This window comes from Sporisorium graminicola, chromosome SGRAM_11, assembly GCF_005498985.1.
Source record: "Sporisorium graminicola strain CBS 10092 chromosome SGRAM_11, whole genome shotgun sequence".
Classification (NCBI taxonomy): Eukaryota; Fungi; Basidiomycota; class Ustilaginomycetes; order Ustilaginales; family Ustilaginaceae; genus Sporisorium; species Sporisorium graminicola.
In genome coordinates, this window is record NC_043721.1 from 373456 (window position 1) to 396890 (window position 23435).

General features: G+C 57.8%; 8 protein-coding genes across 8 annotated transcripts; 2 read left to right on the forward strand and 6 right to left on the reverse strand.

The window, feature by feature from the left end:
* Positions 1-77: 77 nt before the first annotated feature.
* On the reverse strand, positions 78-1316 carry EX895_001431 (uncharacterized protein; the record flags this gene model as incomplete). Its single annotated transcript, XM_029882030.1, has 1 exon — positions 78-1316. One exon carries the CDS (start codon positions 1314-1316, stop codon positions 78-80), a length of 1239 nt encoding a protein of 412 aa, XP_029741631.1.
* A 2310-nt stretch (positions 1317-3626) lies between these two features.
* On the forward strand, positions 3627-5135 carry EX895_001432 (uncharacterized protein; the record flags this gene model as incomplete). Its single annotated transcript, XM_029882031.1, has 1 exon — positions 3627-5135. One exon carries the CDS (start codon positions 3627-3629, stop codon positions 5133-5135), a length of 1509 nt encoding a protein of 502 aa, XP_029741632.1.
* A 147-nt stretch (positions 5136-5282) lies between these two features.
* Positions 5283-7922, reverse strand: EX895_001433 (uncharacterized protein; the record flags this gene model as incomplete). Its single annotated transcript, XM_029882032.1, has 1 exon — positions 5283-7922. The coding sequence occupies one exon, from the start codon at positions 7920-7922 to the stop codon at positions 5283-5285; it is 2640 nt and encodes an 879-aa protein (XP_029741633.1).
* Positions 7923-8671: 749 nt separating this feature from the next.
* Positions 8672-9017, reverse strand: EX895_001434 (uncharacterized protein; the record flags this gene model as incomplete). Its single annotated transcript, XM_029882033.1, has 2 exons — positions 8672-8825; positions 8950-9017. 2 exons carry the CDS (start codon positions 9015-9017, stop codon positions 8672-8674), a joined length of 222 nt encoding a protein of 73 aa, XP_029741634.1.
* A 735-nt stretch (positions 9018-9752) lies between these two features.
* On the forward strand, positions 9753-13151 carry EX895_001435 (uncharacterized protein; the record flags this gene model as incomplete). Its single annotated transcript, XM_029882034.1, has 1 exon — positions 9753-13151. One exon carries the CDS (start codon positions 9753-9755, stop codon positions 13149-13151), a length of 3399 nt encoding a protein of 1132 aa, XP_029741635.1.
* A 396-nt stretch (positions 13152-13547) lies between these two features.
* Positions 13548-14366, reverse strand: EX895_001436 (uncharacterized protein; the record flags this gene model as incomplete). Its single annotated transcript, XM_029882035.1, has 2 exons — positions 13548-13831; positions 14051-14366. The coding sequence occupies 2 exons, from the start codon at positions 14364-14366 to the stop codon at positions 13548-13550; spliced, it is 600 nt and encodes a 199-aa protein (XP_029741636.1).
* Positions 14367-15051: 685 nt separating this feature from the next.
* Positions 15052-16191, reverse strand: EX895_001437 (uncharacterized protein; the record flags this gene model as incomplete). Its single annotated transcript, XM_029882036.1, has 1 exon — positions 15052-16191. One exon carries the CDS (start codon positions 16189-16191, stop codon positions 15052-15054), a length of 1140 nt encoding a protein of 379 aa, XP_029741637.1.
* A 1395-nt stretch (positions 16192-17586) lies between these two features.
* On the reverse strand, positions 17587-22971 carry EX895_001438 (uncharacterized protein; the record flags this gene model as incomplete). The annotated part of the gene is made up of 1 exon (XM_029882037.1): positions 17587-22971. The coding sequence occupies one exon, from the start codon at positions 22969-22971 to the stop codon at positions 17587-17589; it is 5385 nt and encodes a 1794-aa protein (XP_029741638.1).
* Between the last annotated feature and the right edge of the window lie 464 nt (positions 22972-23435).

Genomic DNA, 23435 nt, shown 5'->3' on the forward strand with positions numbered 1-23435 from the left:
GAAGGAAAGACAAAGGACGATGCTGGAAAGAGAATGCGATGCGGGCGGGGTATAGAGATTCAAGCGACAAAAGACACCTAGTCCTTGTAGCCAGCCTGGCGTCTCTGTCCCCTGTGCACCGTCCTGTCCACCTTGAACCCTCTGGACTTGTAGTACTCCTCCTCCCTGCTCGTGCCGTCCTCGCTGTCAGCCGGAATCTCGCCGCGCACAGCCACGCGGATAGCGTGTCTCCTGCTGACTCCGACATCCTCGTAAATCGCAGAGTGGATGTTGGTCCTGTTGTCCCAGATGGCCACATCGCCAGCGTTCCACTTGAAGCGCACGCTGAAGTCGCTCGCACTCGACACGTGCTGCGTGAGGAACTGGATCAGGTAGTCCGACTCGGCCTTGGGAACGCCGGGGATATAGCGGACGAAGCCCGGGTTGAAGAAGAGCGCCTTGTGCTTGGTGACCGGGTGAACGCGGACAAGAGGGTGTTCGGTCTCGACGGGGTCGCGGCGTACCGTGTTGCCGTGACGGCGCGCACCTTCAGCCTGGTCGACGGCAGAGTGGATCGCAGTGAGCTGTTCGAGGTACTGTCGCAGAGGGTACGACAGGCGGTCGTAGGCAGCGTAACCAGAGGCCCAGAGCGTGTCACCACCAGCCTCGGGCGAGACGAGCAGCTTGAACGACGTGTACGACGGAGGGTTGACTTCGTACGTCACGTCCGAGTGCCACAGGTCCGAACGCGAGTGCTGCACCGGTCCGCGGTACACCTTCTCGTTAGGGTCCGACGTCGGGTGGGCGTAGACGACGTGCACCTCATCGAGATCACCACGAGCAGGCACACCGGTGGTGGCATGCTTGTGAAGGGGTCCCCAGTACCTTCCCAGCTCCAGCTGCTGGTCGATCGTCCAGTCGTCCTGGCCTCTGAGGAAAACAACACCTCGCTCAGCAACAAGCAGTGCCAACTCGTCCTTCTGCGCATCGGTCAGCTCGCCGAGCTTGATGCCCTCGAGCTCGGTACCAATCGTGCGGGTGAGGTCCTTGACAGCGGTAGCAGCGCCCAAGAGGTTCTTCTTCTCCGGGTCGGCAAACAGCGCGCGGTCCTTGGGTGGGTCGATGGGCGTGTAGGCCTCCCAGTGGACATTGGGGAAGGAGGGCTTGAAGTCGTTGTACGGGTAGTCGGCCTCGCTGGCAAGAGCGCCGAGGTCGAAGTGTTCCGAGTTGTAGTTGGCAGTTCGGTTGGTGAGCGAGCGAACGGCGGGCTTAGTGCCCTTGGAACTCGAAGCTGCCGACGGCGAGACGGCGCGGGGTTCAACAGCAACGGGAGCCATGGTGACGTTGATGCTATAAGTGGTCGATGAGTACGTGGATGGTCAGCAAGGGAGGTGTAGAGAACAGCGAGCAAGTTGTGGGGATGGCAGAGAAGGGGGGAAAGAAAGAATGAAGGGCTTTACAGGTAGGCCTCTTAAGTATGAACACAGCGAGGACGAGGTGAATCATCGATTGTCACACGAGTACACTTTACACAGCACTAGTGTCGCTCGCCCACCCTTCTTCTGGGTCAAGAAGAAGAGAAGGGACAGCCCGACTGAGCACCGGCCAAGTCAAGCCGACATCGAGGTTCATATCTTGGCTGCGCCTCTTGCGTGACCGTTGCACGCCATCTCCTCGCAAGGGGAAGAGGCTTCAAGGATCGCGGGTCAGGTAAGTCCGAGCTTGTCGAGACGCTTCTTTGAGCTCAGTAGCGAGCATCGGGGGTGACCCGCATTGCAACCCTGTGTCATGCGAGTCCCGTCATCGGGCTCTAGACTCACAAGCGCGAATCACAAGGTGCAAACAGCTCGACACAGTATCACACATGGCCGAGCATGCAGGTTCACAGCTGCAGGAAGCGGCAGCGTGCTTGTGCCGAGAATGAGGCATAGTTGGATGGGGATGGCGACACAGATAACAGCAGCGAAGCAGAAGCGACGGAAGCCAGCAGAAGCAGGAGCAGCAGGAGCAGCCACTGTGCGTCGAAGCAGAAACAGCGCAGATTGTGGGGAAGATGAAATGTGAGCTCGTCATTCGCCAAAGGGCGCCATGCTCACGACACCAGAAACATTGCGAACTGCGCACCGGCTATAGTTTATAGAGCCCGACAGGCTGACAGCGAAGAGCGACACCACCGTCAACTGGGATGGCGCAACTCGACGTGTCTGATCGTTTGCTAAGCGAGCGCGCAGTGGGCGCATTGCTACGCCATCGACGAGAAGCCTTCGTCTGGTTGACCGAGGTTCAAATCCTCGTCAATGGCAGGGACCTGACCGCAAAATTGGCCCTGGAGCCCGATGGCGACAAGCCCAGAGGAGCAAGACGTGATTGCTATCAAATTGCGCCACTCGACCCGTCGCTGGCGTGCTCATCGAATCTTTGCGTATAGTTCTGTTAGGTGTTGCCAAACCCACAAAAACGTGAATTGATTTGTTTTCGGTTTGGTTGTGATCTGGACGACGGTGTAACAAGCAGCACACAGGAGGTCGGAGCTTGAAAGCTTATCTCTGTGCCTTTTCGCGCTCTCTCACACGAGCGAGAGACAGTTGCTCGTGGCTGTCCGACTGCGCAAACGCTTTGGTTTCCTGCTCGTGCCCTTCTTCTGTAAAGGCAAGCAGCAGACCCCGAAACGAGTTATTTCAAATACAAGCCTGTGAGGCTGCCAGGCTGCATTCCATTCAAAGTGCCAGGTTGCGCACATGCATGCTCGCAGAGATAAGCAGTTGCTGCTGCTGCTGTTGCTGCTGCTGCCACCACCGACCATTTCGAAAACCTTCGCTTTCATCATGTTCGCTTCTTCTGGTTGGCCCCTGAGTTGCCATGGACACCTGGTGGTCGGAACAAAAGCGCGGAGCGGAGCGACAGAAGCCGACGCATCTCCGTTCATGTTTGGCTGTCCGACCGAGCCTGACATGGCCTGCGAAGGCCTTGGCTCTCGGCTCTTAAGGCTGGATCTCGAAGCGCATTCCTAGCTGCCGAGTCGCCCGACAGCGTGGGATTCTGTCTCGGGTATGGTGGCTCTGTGGGAAGCAACTTCTTGTCCCCCACCTGCTCCTTCCTGCTCGGAGCCAGTTACTGTGTGGACCCTGTTTTCAACTTCTCTTCGAGGCCACTTTTCTCTCTGTGTTTGCTATGCAGTCCATTGCACTGGAGTGGGTCGCGACTTCCCTTGTCGTTTTCGATTTGTTTCAGGAACCGCGTAGGGTTCGCGATCAAGAAGACCTTCGATGCATGCTGCCAGATCGCCTCATCTATCGTGTCCGGGAACTGCGGACATCGTTATCACTTCGCAAGCCGTCAGACGAGTGGGACAGGGCATGTGGGAAGGTGTGCTCCGGTCCAGCTTCCGAGAAAGGCAAGCCACACTTCGGCTCTGCAGTTTGTGTGTATGCTTTCGACATGCTTCACCCGGTTGTCAACGTTTAAGCATGTTGCAGTGGCGGACGGGCTCGGAACCCGCTCACCTTCATATATAGTAACCTCTGGGTCTCGCCCGCCCCGCTTTGGTCCCGAAGCCTTTCGCCCACCCGTTTCCTCCTCCCCTTCGCAACAACCGTATCACTTCAGCCTCGCAAATCTGTCCGGCCCTTTCCACCAATTGCAAGAGCATGCAGGCATCTCCATCAGAATACAGCAGCCGCTCTGACGACGAGAGTGAGGCAACGTACGCCTCGTCCGTTACTGCGATTTCGAGTCGCTACCTGACCGCGGATCACAAGGACAGACCGGTCCTTCGCTATGTCTCTGATTCTAACCTTACAGCGTCTTTTGCTCTTCAACGTGGCGATTTGGTCCACCTTCCACAGCAACAACGGAGTCCGCGACGACAGCTGATCATCGAACCGTCCACGTATTCGACTGCACATTCGGCAAGAGCAGTGCAATCAGCAGCGGTGACGAGCGCGGGGAGCTACTTGGAGATGTTCCCAATGCCCAGCCCACGCGCTGCGGATGCGGTTCTGCGCAAAGTCGACCGGCTACCCAAGAGCTTAACGCCGGAATTGGAAGAGCTAGAGGTGACACGGGAGGGCGATGCCTTGGAGGCTGCGTGGGACGACGAGAGCTGCATCGATGGGTTCACGCCTCGCATGGATCCCCGCGATCGTTTTGTCGAGCATTCGTCCGAGGCAGATCAGGCCAGCGCCCTGGAGGATCGGTTCGAAGTGGACGCATTGCGCAGACAGGTCGAGCAGTTGCAGATGGCATTACAGCTGCAAAGCCAGCAGCTAGCCAGGGCAGAATCAGAAAAGATGCAGGTACATCTTCGCCCCAGGAGGCTTAGTCAACGTACACAGCAGGCGGCGTACTTGCATCAGGGTCCTCCGTCACCGCCTCCGACTGGCCCGCCGCCGCGACCTCAACAGTCGCCCGCGAGAGCAAAGCAAGCTGCACCGCAGCCTGTATCCATGCACGGAACGCTGCTCGGTGCACGATCCGCGACAGGTGTCGTTGCTCCCATGCCGTACCCTTCGCTGCAGTATGTTCACGATGCTGCCCCGCACAGGGGCTACTACGAGCGTGCCACCACGGCGTTCACCGCCCACCATCCATTTGTGGATCGACACGAAGCGGAGACGTCGCACCCGGTCTCGCCGTCGCCCTCCACAAATCCAACACTGGTTGACGTGGACAAACTCGACCACCTCAACCGCAAAGTCGCCGAGCTCGAACAGCTCATCGGTGCCCTCAACGTCAATGTTGCCACCGGTCCTACTCCTACACGCACAACCCCTCCACCCTCTCAACCCCACGCGGTCAACACGCGCCCCTCTTCGCGTGCCACCAGCACCCCCGACAGCGCCGCCTTCCAGTACAACACCACCCACCCGCCCACGCTCACATCATCGTCATCGGCCTCCATCCGATCGTCGTCTTCTAGCTTCCCCACTCCCAAGGAGAGGAAGAGTGGCAAGTTAGCCGCCAAGCTAGGCCTGAAACGGCCGACGACGAGCGGGGCGATTGGGGGGAACGGCAGTACGTTGAGCTTAGCCTCCGAGACAACGAGTGCACGGGTCAGTTGGAGCCGGAAGAGGACGGAGAGAGTGGTGCAGCCCAAGGTCAAGGTCCGACAAGGCCCAGGCCGCGGGAGGATGGTCATTCGCGAAACCGCAGCTTAGAAGACGTCGCGAGCCCTAATGTCACTGGATATGTGCTCTTCCACACTCATACACACTCTTTTGCAATGGGACGAGCGACAAACGATCTTGTTGCCAATTGACTTATTCGTCGTCTGCGGGATACACCGTTGTGCAAGTGAGAAAGACTCATGTCTGAAGGCGAGCCTGAATCTCGGCATACGTCTTATTCTGCTCGTAAGCGAGCTGATCAGTCGCTGGGCGGTTTGGTGCTTCACCGCTCATCCATCCTCCTTCGGGTTGCCCGGTGGTGTAGCGCGGAGGTGCCCAGCCGGTGTCACCGCGGTTGCTGAACCTCTCCTCTTCACCTTCTTTCTCTGCCTTCCCATCCTTCACCTGACCGTCCGAATGGTGCAAGAGCGGCACCGCTGACGAAGCGGCATCGGGAAAGTGCAAGGGCGTCGAGTGGAAAGCCTGCAAAGCCGACCTGTATGACTGGTCCAACCCTTCCCTTACAATCCAACGTCGACCCTTGAGCCAGTTCTGGACCCGCTCTTTGTCCCTCTTCTCGAGCTCAGCAGTATCCTGAATAGAAAGCGCATCGTCCTGAATCGAGACGTCCCCCCTCCCTTCGAGCGAAAGCACCGACCAGCCAATCACCATCATCCCCGGCGGACGTTGCTCGCCGCTGTTTTCGAGCGCTTCGACAATCCCCTCGAGCGTGCTGGCCACCATGCGCTGGTCCGAGGAACTTGCGCGTTCGATGATGGCGATCGGAGTGTGGGGTGGGAACACCGCGCCGTCTCGATCGCCGATGCTCTCTGCGTCCGCGACAGCACTCGTCGGCGCAGACTGAGGTGCACCAGCAGTGAGTGTGGCCACGACAGCACGCAGCCTTGCGACACCCATCAGAACAATCAACGTGCGCCCCCGATCGTAGCCTGGCAACTTGACCTTCTTCCCGCCCTTGCCCACACCCGTGCAAAGCACCAGCGAGTCAGCCGCACCTCTCTGCGTTACGGGGATACCCAACATTGCCGGCGCCGCAATGCTACTACTAATGCCCGGCACAACCGTACACTCAATTCCGGCGTTGCGGAACGCTAGCACCTCCTCGCCTCCACGTCCATACACAAACGGATCACCCTGCTTAAGCCTAACCACCGTCTTTCCCTCTTCCAGCGCGGCACGCAGCGCTTTGGCGATGAGCTCGGACTGGGCGCCCTCGGCGTTGCCGGGAAACTTCTTGGCAATCTCGAGCGGAGTGCTCGAGGGAATCAGCTTGAGGATCGATGCGGGCACGAGTTTGTCCGAGAGGATGAGGTCGGTGGTGGGAGAGGTGAGCAGCTTGTAGGCCAAAGTGGTGAGGAGGCCAGGGTGACCAGGTCCTGAGCCGAGCAGGTAGATGTGTCCTCGTCCGGTTGAGGTGGAGGGCGGAGGACGGATGTCGAGCGAATGCTGAGATCGAGCCCGATGAGCTCCCGACGTTCTTGCTGGCATGTCCTCCGCCGGACCCGAAGCGCCTTCGGTAGCCCGCGTGACAGTGGAACGTCCCCTGGATGCATCCCGGTCACCAGTTTCAACTGTAGTCGAAGTTGTAGCATTAGTCGAAGCTGTACTGGAGTGGGCCTGCTCTTCACCATGTGCGCGCAACGCCTCGTTCATCTGCTGCTCGCCCAGATTGCCGAGATACTCGATTGGCCAATACTCGCTGATCTGGGCAACCCAGCGCATACGACGCTTTGTGCGCTCCTCTGCCTGTTGCTGCTCCTGCTCGTGCTTGGCCTGCACTTCAGCCTGAAGCTGCACCAGACGAGCACTGGCACCGGCACTCTCGAACGGGCTCGAGGATGCAAGCTGCGGTACCGGGCTGTTGAGCGGTGTCGTATCGAAAGAAAGATCTTCTTCTTCCACTTCGGCAGTTCCGTCCTTGTCCTTTCGTGTTCCGCCGCGCTTGATACGCTTGAGAGCCGATGCAGTTGTCCCCGAAGCCTCGAGAGAAGTTTCCGATTGCCTTTTGGCGAGATCACGCATCAGCCCGACTTTTTCGACGGCATCTCCAACATTGTGAGGAAGAGCCGAGACGATCTCTCTGCGGATGCGCCCTGCGAGACGGCAGCCGCGGCCATTGGTGGTGACAGCGATTTGCAGAGAGGAAGATACTGCTGAAGAAGAACCCATAGAGTCTTTTCCATTGGCTTGCTTCGATGAAAGTCTTGGAACGGCACTGGTGCAGGGGAAACGATAGTTGGCGGGGAAGGAAAAGTCGCATAGGTTGGGCTTGTCGGCTACGTTGACAGGGATGCGACGCTTTCTGCAGAGCCGACTGATGATCTCTGCTCTAGCGTACGATGTGAGAGTCGCCTCGACAGCAACCGAGTCATCGGCGTCAATGCTGTTGATAGTTCCGGGCACCGCTTTGGCCGCGCGGTCTTGGGCTTCATCTCCGGAGTGAAGCGTGTCTGTGACGCAGACGGCAAAGATGGCGTTGGTATCTCCGTCGAACGTATCGAGGATGTTGTTCCATGTGTACTCGACAGCTTGCTTTGTGAAGAAAGAGTCAGCTGGGATCGAGTGATGTGCTACCTGTTCAGTGGCGAGGCGATATTGAATCTCTGCGCATGGTTGGTTGGACTGCGAAGAGCTGCTGGCGCTTGGGTCAACGGATTGCGCGACGCTGATGACAATGGGCTTGATTCCAGCTTCGAGACAGGAGAAGCACCTCGATGCTGCAAGCTTGCTTGTACCTAGCACCAATGCCACTTTTCCAGCGGGCGGTCGATGAGAGAGCAGGAGACTTGCGGTCGGATTGGGTTCCGCGAAGTGCATCGTTGAGGTTGAGCTGCTGGCAGCTACCACTTCGCTGGCTGGCATGATAGCACTGTCGATCGTCCGACAGACTGCAGTGACAGCTCTGGAGAGTAGACAATGTGGAGATAGGTCGGAAGGAGCAATTGATGCTGTCGATTTGAAAGTGGAAACATCACTCTCGGAAGATTCAGAGTGACAAAAATCGAGTGAATGAGCTTCTCTTCTTGGCGGATCAGACGCCGATAAGATAGGCCATTTCAAATTGCCACAAGATCGCGTGAGACCCCCCAAAAAAAGTCGTGGATTGATAATCAGCTGCAGGAGCTCGTACGACTGACTGTCGACTCTTTCGCACTTTCGCACTTAACTAGTTTCGACACTGGAGTTCTGTTCTCAAGACAACAAGCGAGCATCCTCAAAGAGTTCAAGGGGGGATACTCCACATTGATGCCACCCAGGGACGACCGGGGCCCATCGAATACAATCGTCTACACACGCAGCAGTATCAACAGGAGTGCTTCCAGCCGATGAATGCATATTCGGTACAGAGTGGTGTGATGAGGCAAGTACAAGTACAATGAGATGCGAGGCTTAAGATGATGGAGTCCGTAGGTTGTTGTGAGCTACAGGCGAGGCGTTCGAAAAGCGCAAGGCCAAGAGCGCACGTGGGGTTGAAATGGATCGAATGCCGTCGAGGTATATTAGTGCGAGCGGAAGGTTGGCATTTTGGACAGGATTGAAGAGGCTCTTGAGCAATTAAGGTTCGCTCAGATCTTGTATCCTAGTAACGCCATGCACTCGCGATGTTTCTTGACCAGCTCTTCACATTTTCGTGCTGATTCGCCGTGCTCCTCTACGCTATGTCCGAACTTGAAGAAGCAGTCGTCTCTTGCCGATTTGGTCTCCGGGCAGGCACAGCAACTGATATGGTGGTATCGAGTGTGATAGGAGTTAGGTGAATAGGATCGTGAAGTCGGGATTGGTGGTCAGCATGTACACACAACCACGGTAATCACATAGATAGCCGAGAGAGGAGATGACTTACGGCTTGATGCCCTTGGGGTTGAGCTCAGTGACAAACTTGTTGTTCGTTTGTGGTGCGGAGTCCGACATGTTGGCTAGGGTGGCGGATGCAGTGATGGTCGTCGGGATGGAAGTGTAAGATGGATTGCAATGAGTGGCTTTGGGTGTCTCGAAAAAGAATCACGTCGTCGCTGCGTGCTGGGGCGGAATTCTGGGTTTGCGTTTTTGCGCAGCATCGCAAAGCAAATCTCCGTTTCTTCTTTCTCCACCCGATTCTTCGCGACTCGGACCAGAACAGATCGGCAGATTCAGCTTCGAACCAAATCAGATTCGGGGCCCGATCACCATCTGTCTGAGTTTCTTCGTGTTCCGTTCATTCACCGCAAGGGTCCTCTGCGAGCATTCTTACGCTGCCAACGCTCAGTCGAGCCCTCTGCTTTCCTTCTCTTGACGCCATCACCACTTCGCTCTCACTCGACAGGTTTGGTAGAGCTATCTAGCTACAATAGACCTTCCGGTGCCACCGTCGCCTCCACGTTGATGCCTCTGGCAACCCTTTCTTCTGCTTTCTCTGGCTTGTCAGTGCGTTCCTGTTGCAACAACGCCACAACTGCCCTACGACCGCTCACCACCTCAAGATCTTTGGCATCTCTTAGAACTACTCAGCATACTCGTCACTTTCATCTGGCATCATCGCGGCCCGCATTGCGCCTCCCTACCGCCCCTTTCGCTTCCACCTTGGCCGTCGGTGCACTGGCCGTCTATTGGTCCCGAACTTCCTCTCAGCGCCCCTTCGCGTCCTCGCCCCTCCAGACAGCCGACATCATGCCCGCAGACGGCTCAGCATCGTTTGCAAACACCAACGGCCTTCCTTCCACCCATGGAAATTTCGACCTCATCACCCGCCATGACCTCGACTACGCTCCTGGCATGGCGGTCGAAAAGTGGAGATCACGTAAGACCGGTCTTACCGTCCTCTGGGCCAATTTTGACTCGCCCCTTCTCAACTGCTACATGACTCTCGCCTCCGAAATTTTCGAAGACTCGGGCGTACCACATACACTCGAGCATCTCATCTTCCTCGGCTCCGACCTCTACCCGTTCAAGGGCGTTCTGGACACCTTGGCAAACAGGGCTTTTGCCAGCGGAACCAATGCCTGGACCGCCAACGACCACACCGCCTACACCCTCACCACCGCCGGCTCCGATGGCTTTTTGCGCATGTTGCCTGTCTATCTCGACCACGTCTTCTTCCCCACACTCACTAACGAAGGCTTCACCACCGAAGTCTACCACATCAACGGCAAAGGGCAAGATGCAGGTGTAGTGTTCAGCGAGATGCAGGGCCGTGAAAACTCGCCAGCGGATCTCATGGAGCTCAAGTCGCAGCGAATGCTCTACCCTGCCTCGTCCGCCTATCGATCCGAAACTGGTGGTCTCATGTCGGCGCTGCGTGTCCTCAACATTGACAAGATCCGCGACTACCACCAGCAGTACTACGCGCCCCACAATGCTGCTCTTGTCGTGTGTGGTCCACTGGCACGCGCCGACCTCCTTGACTCGCTGGCACCCGTCGAGGAGCGACTTGTCACCAAGCGTAATGCACAGCCCGAGGGTCCCAGAGGCTGGAAGCGCCCCTTCCTCGAGACCGATTCCGCTGTGCCACCTACCATCGATGGGTCCAAGATCGAACAGCCCGGTCTGGACCCAGCTGATCCGCCCGCAGAGGGATCGCAGCCTGACTCGAAGCGTCGTCGTGCCTTCATCGACTTCCCCGAGAAGGACGAAAGCGTCGGTGAGATCCAAGTTTCGTGGGTCGGTCCCAAGTTCCAAGACTGGATGATGTGCGAAGCCGTCAACATTCTCAGTACTTACCTCACCGACTCGCCCGTTTCGGCACTCCAAAAGGCCTTTGTCGAGCGCGACGACCCGCTCTGCACCGACGTCTACATTGGTGCATCCGACAAGGCCGGTGCCAGTTTGCTGTCTGCATATTTCTCATCCGTCCCCACGGAACAGCTGGACCGCCTGGATCAGCAGCTCGTCGACTTGCTCTCCAAGATCGTCGACGAGGGGATCGACATGGACAGGATCCACATGGTCATCAAGCGCGACAAGCTCAAGGTTCTCTCTCAGCTCGAGACCAAGCCTGCCGACTCGTTTGCCGATCTTCTCATCACCGATTTCCTGTACGGCAACCGCTCGGGTGAAGACCTTCACACTGCGTTGCAAGATATGAAGCGCTACGACGAGCTGCTCACCTGGAAGAACGAACAGTGGACCGAGCTGCTGCAGAAGTTTTTCATCGACAATCCTCGACTCGTTGTGATCGGACGCCCTTCCTCGGCGCTGTCGGACAAGCTCAAGGCGGATACGAAGGCATTGGAGGCGGAACGAAGGCAGAAGCTCGGTGAGAGCGGACTCAAGAAGCTCGAGGACAAGCTGGAAGAAGCCAAAAAGGAGAACGACCGCCCCATCCCCGACGAGATGCTTCAGCAGTTCAAGATCCCCAACACAGACAGCATCAAGTGGATCCCTGTGGGCACTGCTCAGGCTGCACCGACCACGGCCGGTCAGCAGGCCAAAGGCGAGACGACTGCGTACGGAATCGCGGTGCAGAACACGGCCGACGACCTCGACAAGAAGGTGCAGGCGCACGTCGACGCCGACCCTGCCTCGCTGCCGTATTTCGTGCAGTTCGACCACGTCAGCTCGGCCTTTGTCTCGATTTCGCTCGTGTTTGCCACGACTGATCTGCCCAAGGAGCTGCGCGCGCAGATGCAGCTCTACCTCTCTGTGCTTTTTTCGCTCCCCATCGTCAAGCAGGACGGCTCCAATGCGGCCTTGACGTACGAGCAGGTCGTCAAGGGCCTGGACGTAGACACGCTCGAATACGATGTCTCGCTGGGCAGTGGTGGATTTGGCGAGCTTGTGTGTGCTGAGCTCAAGCTCGAGCGCGCCAACTACGAAAAGGGCATTGCTTGGCTGCGGGATCTGTTCCTCGGGAGTCAGTTTGCAATCGACAGGCTCAAAGTGTCGATCAGCAAGATTATCCAGAGTCTGCCAGAGCAAAAGAGGAACGGTCGAGCTATCGCTTCGGCGCTCAGCCGCTCTCTCACGCACGATGCAGACAAGTCGACCAACTTGGCCAACAGCATCTTGAACCTGGTCAAGACCATGCCAGAGTTGCAGGAGGCTCTCAACACCGACCCTCAGAAAGTGGTGGACGACTTTGAGCGTATCCGATCCACGCTCGTTCGACCTGAGAATCTGCGTGTGTCGGTCGCGGGCGACATCTTGGCGCTGGACCGGCCCAAGAGCGCCTGGTCGCAGCATTTCACGCGCGACGAGTGGATGCAGGGTCCGCCCAAGGAGACGCTGCCGGTGCCGTGGAGCAAGGACATGCTTACGCAGCTGGGCCGTGCGCCGTCGCGCAAGGGACTCATCACGGCGCTGCCGACCGTGGAGAGCTCGTATTCGTATTTCACCACCAAGGGCATTTCGTCGTACACCCACCCCGACGCACCTGCGCTCGTGACGACCATCACGATCCTCAACGCCATGGAGTCGTACCTGTGGCGCTACATCCGCGGTGCCGGTCTGGCGTACGGTGCCAACATTGTGTCGGTCCCCGAAAGCGAATTGATCCATTTCAGCCTGTACCGCTCGCCGGACTCGGCGAAAGCGTTCCTCGAGGCGCGCAAGGTGATACAGGCGCTTTGTGCCGAGAACGGCAAGAAAGCGGCGGGTGACAGCGGTGATGCCAAAGCGGACGAGCTGGTGCTCGAGATCGACTCGACAACGCTCGAGTCGGCCAAGTCGTCTTTGCACTTCAACATTGCCGAAGCCGAGGGAACCGTGTCCGGCGCTGCGCAGGAGAGCTTCTTCGACCAGGTGTTGAAAGACTCGCCCAAGCATCGCGGCAAGATCCTGCTGTCGGCCGTGGCAAACGTCACGCTGGACGACGTCAAGGCCAGCTTGAAGAAGTACATCTTGCCGCTGTTTGACCCCGAGACCAGTGTAGCCGCGGTTGTGGCACCGCAGTGTAAGGTGGACGAGATCCAGACGCAGCTCGAGCAAGTCGGGTATCGCATGGAGAGGGTTGAGATTGATTTGGGCAAGGATGACGACGACGAGGGCAGCAGTAGTGGGAGCGAAGACGAGAGTGCGAGTGAGGACGAGAGCGGCAGTGACAGCGAGAGCGAGAGCGAGCGTCGGCGCTAGCTTGGGCGTTGACTTCACAGCCTTTAGATGGCATAGACGCTAGAATGAAAACTCAGAATGAAAACTCGTTTGATTGACAATGCTGCTGGACGAATGAGGTGAGGTGAGATGAGAAAGAAGCCGCCATGCTTTGACCGTGCAGGACGAGGCTTTCCCAGGCTGCAGGCTGTGCAGTGCAAGTTCCTGCCTGTCTGAACAGCAACCCTCGACACACTCTCCCCAGCAATCCAGGGACCTTCAGCTCCTCCATCACACCGCACCGCACAATCTCACGCTCGTTCCCGCACTCAGCTCATCTCACCCCCGTCACACAAACCGATCAACGGATAGTTTTAAAACTAGATTCGACAATGCACACACCTTGCACCCGCATCTGCCTTAGCGTCGGCGTGCTGTTTAAATGAAGAGGAGGGCGAGGGTGGAGACGGCGGTGGCGCCCATGACGACGTAGGCAGTCGAGTAGACGCCCTTGAGGGTGAGGGCGTAGCCCCAGTCCCAGGCCAAGTGGCGGAGGCCGTTGAAGCTGTGGAAGGTGAAGGCGAGCGCGAGGGGCACCTTGACGGCGGTTTTGAACCAGGCGGGGAGCGTGGCGACAAAGTCGGTGAGCGAGGCGGACGAGAGCGCCTCAGCTGAGCCGAAGAGCGGGAAGCCTGCGTATGCCGAGAAGTAGGCGTACATCACTGGTAGTACACAAACGCAGAAAAGAGCAACGTACGAGAGGAGTCAGTATATGTGCGAAACCGAGAGAAAGAGAAGAAGAGAGATGGGGCGAGTGCGATATCGGTTGCCAATCCGGATGCTTGGAACGTGCTTGGCATCGCCTCGCACACGTTCTGGCGGTAACCTCTATCCCGTTTCCATCGTCCTCCTATCTACCCTGCCCATTCATGGCAACTTACAAACACTCAAACCGGTACCAGTGATACGGTTGATAATCGACAGATACCAAGTGATCTGCGGCTGGTAAATGGTGAAATGCGGGCTCGAGGGGCGCTGTGCGCGCTGCTCATTCAGCAAGTCCAAGTTCTGCTGCTGGGTGAGCTTCGTCATAGGTGCGTTTGCGCTCGACTTGTTGGACGTCGACATGAATCGAGGGGCGGCGGCCAAGTTGGATCGGAGCGCCATGGTGGGGAGGGCGCCGGCGGAGCGCAGGCCGACGCGGCCGACCGAGCGGCTAGCAAGGCTGAGCGAAAGAAGGGGTCGAGTGGCCAACATTGTGCTAGGGTGAAGAAGTACGGCGGTGGTGGTCGTGGTCGTGGTGATTCGAGACGACGACGAACAAATTCCCATACGGCTAGAGAGCGAGGCAGAGCCAGCGCGGGGTCGGCAAGCCGCGCGGAAAAGATCGGCTCTACCTGCGCACCCGCGCACAAACACCAAAAATCCGCTCGCTGCCCCCCTCCTCGGCCTCTCTGCCCTTCCCCCCGAAGCTTCCGATTTGTAATCTCCAATAATTCATCCGCACCCACCACCACGCTAATATTTTCTCGCACGGCAAACACTTCTATAAATAATTGGCTCTCACGCTCCTCCTCCAACTTGCTGTATGGCTCACCCAATGCACTCGCAATCAACAGCACTGCACATACTCCTCTAAGAGGGAAAGGACTGACATTGATGGTTGCCCAAAGACAGAAGTAGATCAAAAACTAGATACAGCACGACTATCCAATGTCAATACAGCTTAGAAGTGGACGTGGAAAGCGAGGATCAAATGAACGGAAGATGAAGACCACCTCGGGTATCTTGTGTTTCTGGAATTAGAGGAAGGAGGTGGACTGCAAGCATCGTCATTCAACCGTCAAGGGGATAGTCGATTCGGTTTGGGTTTCGCATCCGCCCAGAACAACGTCGGGCGGACAGCAGGGACGGACAAAGTCAAGCCAGGGGCAGCTCGCCTTTAACGACCGTGAAGCTGAGCAGCCTGGCGAGCACGAGCCTGGTCATTGACCGTCTTCTGGCTTCTCAGGTCGTCAATGTGCAGCTTGGCAGTCTCGTAGCCCTTGCGCGTGCCCTCGGTGTGCTTCTTCTTGATGTCCAGGTCCTCGACGGCCTTGGCAAGCTCGGCGGCGTACTTCTCATACTCGGCCTTGGCCTTGCTCAGCGCCTTGGCCGCCTTGTGTTCGTTGGTCTGCGACTTCTGGTGACGCTTGAGCGCCTGGGTCTCGGCATCGCGGCTCTTGCGGAAGAGCTTCTCGGCCGAAGCAGCATCCTTGATGGCGCGCTTGAGCGACTTGTGCTCGTTCTTGGCCTCGGTCTTCATGAGCTTGTCCAGCTTCTTGACTTCCTTGGGGCTCAGGGCGGATTTGGGCGCCTCGGTGGCAGCCACCGTGGTAGGGGCAGGGTGGGCGACAATGGGAGCGATAGCAACGGCAGCGGGGCCGCCAGAGGCGAGTCCCTGGGCCTCAGGAGGGACGATGGTGCCAGGAGGGTAGCTGGGCGCGCCGCTCGCGGGCTCGGAAGGAGCGGCCGCGTTGAGCTGCTGAGGAGCAACACCAGCGCTCGTCACCGCCGAACCAGAAGCAGGGCTGACGGCGGAAGCACCGGCAGCACCGACACCAGCAGCAGGAACAGCCGTGTTGATGTTCGACACCTCGCGGGCGTTTTCGCTCGGCTGGATGGGCTGGATAGGCGTAGTCTGGGGCTGGATCACACCGGGAGCGGCAGCAGACTCGCCAGCGGCAGCAGGAGCAGAGACGCCAGTGGCGACCGATGGGTCAGCCTCGTGTTGGGGAACAGCAGCCGCGCCAGTGCCAGCGCTCAGAGTCGAGGCCTCGGGAGCGTGACCGTTGGACAGGCTCGAGTGGGTAGCAGGCGTGGTAACCGATGGGTCGATGGCCGCTGCAGCCACACCGCCGTCTGTGGCAGTGCCGGGGACGGGGCCTTTGTTGAAGACAGCCGAGCCGTTGGTGGCATCACCGTTGACGGCTCCACCGTTCGTGTGGGGAACGGCGCCGTTGGTGTCAGAGTCTTGAGCCGAAGGGTGGATGGCCTTGATTTCGGCGACGAGAATCGAACCGTTGCGAGCGAGATCAGTCATGGCGTTAAAGAAGATCTGGTATCAGATGGTGGCTTGGGGTATGTTATGGAGGATGTCGAGGAAGGGTATAATGTCGACGAGTCGAATGTTGCGAAGGAGGCGGGATAGGTTTCCGTAGGTTGAGTGGATGGATATGGTTGGAGAAAGGAGAAGACCGCAGACGCCATACACTTATGAAGGAAAGGGAAAGATGCGCTGACTGCCATTTCGGGAGTCACGTCTGAGAGCAGCGGCGGCGGCAGCAGCAAAGAGGCTCATGACCCAACAAGGTAAGGATGGAAACTGGTCGAATGCGTTCATTCGGCATGGAATGCCTGCCTGAGCGCCAAAAAATGAGAGCCAAGCAAAATCCGCTGGTAGCGGGATTCGACGGCAGCATTCCAGACAGCCTGCAAGAGCCTGAGGAGCAGCAGCGTCGACGCAAAGCTGCAGTCAAGGATGGCGCTATTTTGGAACGGCAGCACAGCACGGCTTGGCTTCGAGGGCCGAGATGCGTGAGTCGTCGGGTGTGGAGGGCTGCAACTCGCTTACAGCTACGCTCATGCACGCTTTTGGGAGCGGAGTTGCTCAGCCAAGCGAGATGACAGGAAGCCAGCCAGAGACACGGCAGCTCTAAAGTCAATTTTTCTTTTCTCCAAATCAGGAAATGACGCCGCTGAAGGCAGATCGCAGACGGTCACCACTGCCCGGCTCAGCCTCCAGATGCTGGCCAACATCCCTCGAACTGTCGTTGATTGTATGCAGCCGGGACAGCGATCTTTCATGTCGAGTTTGTTCATGATGAAAGTAAATGAACTGGCGGCCTTCCAAAAAGATGGATGGAACAAAACAACGAACGGCGTTCTATTGACGGAGCAGAGTGACGTAAAAAAATGATCGTCCAGCTGCAGCGCAAACCACTGTGTCAGGATTCCAAATTTCAAGCACTGTAAATACTGTGATTGCTCATGAAGTCACTTCAAATTGGGCGATGTTTCCGATTCGGCCTTGATGGTGCGCCCCCCGACAGCCCACCTCCTCGCTAGCAACAATGTGATGGAAGTGAGCAACGAGTAAGGTCGGCAAGCAAACCCGACTGCGCGGTGTGTGGGCCTGCGTGTGAAAGACTAAAAATAGACTCGCGGCGACCTGCGCATGGGTTTCGAGCGACCCTCACCTTCTTCCGACTTGTTCTTTGCTTCTTGTCAACGCACCGACGGCGCATCAAATCTGGTCAATCACCCACAAACACCGGGTTCTGCTTTGCGTTGTAGCGCCGGTCAGGCATGCTCTTCATCCACCCGAGACCAACACACACCGTTTTCCTCAGACTTGCTCGAAGTATGCTTCCAGTGTTATGCAGATTGCCACAGGGCTTCGATACGAGTACAGACTAAAGCCAGCGATCCGCATAATCTATGCTGTGTTAGACTCGCCGACCTCTTCCTTCCCTCCAGCAGCTCTCCACCGCTCCATCGCAGCTGCGTGCTTGCGAGCCAAGTGAACCCGCTTCTTGGCGCGCCTTGCCCTCTGAGCCATGACCAACGTCTTGCGATCAAATTGCATCGACACGCGTGCCTGGTCCCGCTCAAAACCTTCCTGAATCACTCGCTGCTGCGCTCGCAGCCGCGCTTCAAAGTCCTTCTCCTCATTGCTGGCTCTTACCGCCCCTCGCTTGCCCTCCATCAGCTGCGAAACAAGCTGACCCTCCATTCGTTGAGCCGCCAGCATCTCGTTGACCTCCATCTGCCGTTCGGATCGACGAAGCCGAGCTACACGTCGCCGATAGATCATCATGCTCACCGCCGTAGGCTGTACGGGTTTGTACCGTGGAAGCGGCCGGTTGAAGATCGTGGGAGGTAACAGCGCGCCCGAGTGGTGCGGGATGCGCTTTGGGTACTTTTGCTCGTGCACCTTTTTCGCCCAAAACGTGTTCCACGTTTGACGGTGATTTCGATCGGCCAAGGCTTGCTCTCGCGCCAGCAGAGTTGATTGAACACTCTCGTCACCGCCATTAGCAAGCTGGAACGTGGCGAGATCATTGTGCGCTTCTTGAATGAGTGCAGAAACCTTGATCTGCGACGTCAATGGCTTCATCTTGCGCATGAGTCGTCTGATTTCCTGCTTGATCGAAGGGCAACTGGTGGGACACTGTCGCAGAAGCGGTCGATACAGCCGCCACAACACCAGTCGTCGGTGCGCGGCTTCGCGGAAGAATGGCACTCGCTTTCTGGCCGGACGACGCGGAAGAAAGGCTGCCAACGTGAGGGCATTGTCCGTCACATCTGCGGCGTTCGTGCCTCGGGACTGAGCAGATCGAGAGGCGGGAGCAGCTGTACAAAAGCCGGCTTTCGACGGCACGGCATGCGTCGACGTTGCGCGCTGCTTGCTTCTGCTAGCACTGGGTCGTACGCCACTCCTTGAGATGTTTCTGGACGCTGTGCCGTGGGAAACACGGCCATGGCGTGCAGGTTTGCTTGCAGCCGCCTCTTCAGCGCATGTCTGAACCCATGCATCCTCATCAAAGCAACTCGGCTTCGAAGCAGCGCTCCTCGACATGGTCGAAGCAAAGGCAACCCCTTGACCAGCCTCACCCGCTGTCGCGGTCCGCAGCCGTGCGCGGCCCGTTGGATTCACGGGAGCGTCCGCAGGACGCTCAGCCATCTTGGAACGCGCTTCCAAAGCCCTGATTTCCGCAAGTTCCTTGGACGCCTGTGCTTGCAAGAAGTAGAGTCCACGCTCACCAAGCGATCGGTGCACCTGAGTGGATGCAACGTACGGGGGGAAAGTGGTGTCACCGTGGTGGCTTGCCGCCGAAGTCTTCGGCGAGCCAGCATTGCCGTCCTTGTAAAGCGACCCTTTGGTGTGTTGAAGAATCTGCTCGATGTCCAGAGCTGCCCCGACAGGGATCGCCTCCGGGTGAGACGGCGTCACGCACGGATCATCTGCCTCCTTGCGTAACACCTTGTCGATGTCTACCTGGGCGAAGAACGCGCACCCAAGCGGCAGATCGTCCATCTGGAGCTTGAAGGCAAACATGGCTCGCGTCCAGATGTTGGCGACCTGCAGAGCCAACGCGGCTCGGTACCTGTCTTCGTCCTTGACCAGGTATCGCACCTCGTCGTGCACCGAGAGCATAAATCTGGCGTCGATGTTGTACCGCTTCGATAGCCATTCCATCGCGGTGATCAGCAGATGGAGGTAGTCCACACCGCTACTTTGTACGACCCAGTTGATGCGACTTGGCATGTATTCCTCCGATAGACGGCCGTTGCCAAAGTCAACCTTGCCCAGGTACTTTTTGGTCAGCGCATTGGTGACGCCACAGTCCAGCGCCGGCGTCTTGGGATTGTCAGAGAGGGCGATGCTCTCGAGCTTGTTGAATACATAGCTCTCAGTGCCACCGAACCAGAACTTGGCGCCAAACAGTTCATCTGTGTGTGTGTTCTGGCCCTTGGTGGCCATGTAGAGCTCCTTGGCTTTTTGGGTTGCCTCCTCGTTGCTCATGCTTGGGTTTGCCTTGAGCAGCAGATGTGTGGCGTGCTTGATGCCCGCACCATAGATGCGCGAGTAGTTGAACACCTTGGCCTGGTTACGGCTGGTGCCGAGGATCGAAGCGGTCTTGGAGTGCAGGTCGGTGCCGAGAGCTTTGGTGCCTTCGAGCGTCATCCAACCGACGGCTGTGGCGCCGTGAATGCCGAATTGCGCGTCTCCCATCACACTGCAGATCCAGAGCTCCTCCGAGTCGACGTCAGCTCCGACGAGGCTGTAGCCCGGTGGTGCCTTGACCATAGCTTTGAGCTCGGATCCAACGCGGTTCTTCTTGGCGTTGCTAGCGGTAAGCCACGTGTTTTCGATGGCACGGCGGGTGACTGTGCCCATGCTGACGACCTGCGGAAGGATTAGTCCTTTCCTACGGTCTGCCTCGCCTGGTCTGTCCTGGCGTGCTCCGGATGCACCGCTCGGGTAGCACATTGCGGTGCCAGCCTCACCATCCCAGACCACCATCTGCTTGTGCACACGGTCGCGTACTGCTATCCAGTAGCTACACTGTGCATTCAGATCCAGCGCTGTCTTGGCTGCCGTGCGACCAACTTCGTCCGGATGCTGGCTCTCCAGCGTACCGTCTTCGAAGTAGGCGATGAACGACTTTGAGAAAGGGCTGCCTACGTTGGCACCCTCTCCTTCGCTGTGAGGCACCTTGTAGAAGGTCGAGGTGCCGAATGCCTTGACCACAAGAGCAGGAGCATCTTTCTCGCCCTTGGCAGCAGCGCCCTTGCCCTTTGCTTTGGCTTTTTTCGATCTGGCTGTCTTTCCCTCTAGCGGCATCGCCAAGTGTTGGAGCAAGCCATCAGCGGCCATCCCGAACGCGAGGGGTGTCTGGCGGGTCACGAGGTCCGATGCTTCGGTGGGATCATGGCGGAAGATCCATCCGTGCTCACGACTGCGGTAGAGTGGACATCCCCTCCACGAGATCTTAAGCAGGATTGGCGCAATGGCAGAACGGATGGTGACTTGCAGTTCGCCCGTTGCACTCTTGTACAGGTCCCAGTACCATTTTGGCCACCATTCTGGTTCCGGGATGACTTCTGTGCCAGCACTCGTGGTTCCACCCGCTTGAGTTGGCTCCTCGCTGCTGCTACGTAGTGCCCTGAGCTCCTCGAGGCGGATGTCTTTGGGCGACCAGTCAAGTTGGGCGAGCTGCGCGTCTGCTTCCACCTCTTCGTCAGAGAGCAGTCTGATCGAATTGGCAAGTTCGCGCAGCTGGCTGCTTGTGTCGGTAGAGGAAGTGGCAGAGTTGCCGGCGGTGATTTTTGCGAGGATCGAGGATCCGACAGGACCTACATCGCTTGACATCTGCGCGCCATACTTCTTGAGAGCGGAAGCGGCGAAGAGATTGCTCCCGACCAGTGCAGTGCCATCTTCGAGCATCCAACCTCGCGCTTCGCCACGCAGTACTGCTTTGCCGTCGATGCGCAATCGCAACAGTTGCTGGGCGATGGTGCTCTTGAAGGAGAAGCCATCCTTGGTCTTGTTGCGAAGCACCCCATCGCGGTACCATGCGGGCACCGAAAACTCGGAGCGAGGTGTCACGCTGCCATCTGCTTCGGCTACTTTGGCCTTCTTGGGTCTCTTGGGCGTCCAGTCCAATTGCGAATACCACGGATCGCCCTCGAACCAAGCTCGTGGACGTGATGAGTCTGGAAAGACGGGACCGTCCTGCTCAGGATCCGTCATTAGCTGGCGTTCTTCGGCGATTTGGGCGGCAAGGCTCCAAGGTACGTCCTTTGTGCCATCATTTCGAAGCTTTTCGGCGAGATCCACGAGGCATTCCTGCACTTGGTCGTTAATGCGATTGAACTGCTCGTCGCAGCGATTCTGATAATCGATCCATTCGTCGTCGACGGGGAGAAAAGTGGAGCCGAGGCCAAAGACACCGGCAATTGTGGCCGGGTGCGGGCATCGAGCTGCAAAGTCGGGCCAAGTGCGACGGAAGATCTCGTGCGTCACAGCAACGTCGGAGGCACAATAATTAAGCAAGTGCTGTGCATCGCGCAAGATTTCCTCTCGAGATGTGCCATCGACAAAGACGTCGCGCGCCGATTTGGAGACCTTCATGGGGATGCGATGCAAGCGGGCGACGTCGGCGAGCGAATTCTTGGAGGTCTCTTCGAGCCATTGCGACTCTGCCGAGCTAGGCGGTGAGACGCGAGAGGCGAGGCCTCCGCTTTCGTCATCGCTGAAAGGCATGTCGAGTGCGGAAGGGGAGTCTGCTCCACTCGCATCGCCGCCAGCGCCAGCTTCGTCAAGCGGCGGATTCGACGTGAGCTGAACAGCATCTACGGCGAGACCTTCCAGTTTGAGACCTTCGAGTTGTTCCGAATCATACTCGAGACCAGAGAGTGCATTCTCGATGGCTCTGCGCGTCTCTTCCTTTAATGCTGCCTGCTCGAGCAGCTTTTTGGCGCGCTTCTCTGCTTTGGCTTTGTTGTGCTTCATCCAAGCGGGCCGCTGCGGAGACGAGATGCCTCGGGTCGCGACATGTAGTGACATAGTATCAAGCCATCTGGTAGAGCCGAGGTCGAGGGTATATTCCTCGAGTGTGCGGGCACGATCATAGGAGACGTTGTGACCTACAACGAGACGCGCTCGGTTGTTTGGTGCGCTGGGCCCGAGTGGGATGAGATGGTGTTTGCGCTCATGATCTTGGCCGCGCTGTAGGAGCCAGGGAGAGAGCCAGCTGTACCATGCATTGGGACCAGCAGCGGTCGCCATGACTGGGAATGGGCTTTCTTGCACCATGGTCTCAACGTCAAATACGAGCATGTCATCGTCCTTGTCTGGGAATGGGACGGACACACCGGGACCAAGCGCCGATGCCGAGCCGTCTTCGGATCGAAGAATGGGGTATTTCGTCCATCCGGGCTCTATTGACCAAGTGACTGGTTTCAAATGGCCAGGGGTGCGGAGAGCCGGGTCGAGCTGAAGCCACTCGCTAGCTTCGAAGCGAAAGTCTTCGGCAGAGGCAGCCGCCGCCTTGGGTCCGCTTGATTCCTCTGACTCTTCTGGAGGTTCGGTGGGCTTGAGCTCTGCGAGGCGGAAGGCCATGCCAAGCCACGGCTGAGCGACGTCCCTGCCGATGTTCCAAAAGTGCTCTGCGAGGTCCTTGCCTTGTAATGGTGGAAGGTCGAAGGTGGTCTGTGGCAGTGTGGAGGCATCGGAGGCCTTCAATCCGTGTTGACTTAGATGATCACGACAGATGTTGAGCGCCTTAGATGCTATTGGCGGCACAGGATGCATTGTTGGTGGGAACAGTTGTTCGTGTAGTCGTCTTGGCAGCAGCTGTACTCCAACCTCGTTTCGTGGAATCCCTGGAGGTTTGAGTGGCGATGATCTTGATGTGTTTCCGCCAGGCTGTGTCTGTGCCTGGTCTTCTATTGGTTGATGAAACAATTGTGGCGCTGACGTCGGATAATCGACTGGTGTCGCAGCATGCCATCGCTTCTGATGGCGTTGCAGACGCGAAGGCCATGATCTGTTGCGTACAGAAGCAGTGATCAGGGGAGTCGGTGTTATCAGAGCAGCGACGCTTGTCTGCATTGCACTTCTCTGGTACAGCGCATGGACGCGCCCGCCTATTCGCAGCATGGTGGAAATCCTAGATACTGAGGTGTGCTACTGCATTGGTGTTCATGCGCTGGCTATCGATTGTTTTCGAGTCGAAGCAGGTTGCTGGCGCGGAATGGCATGGCTTGAACGGGGGC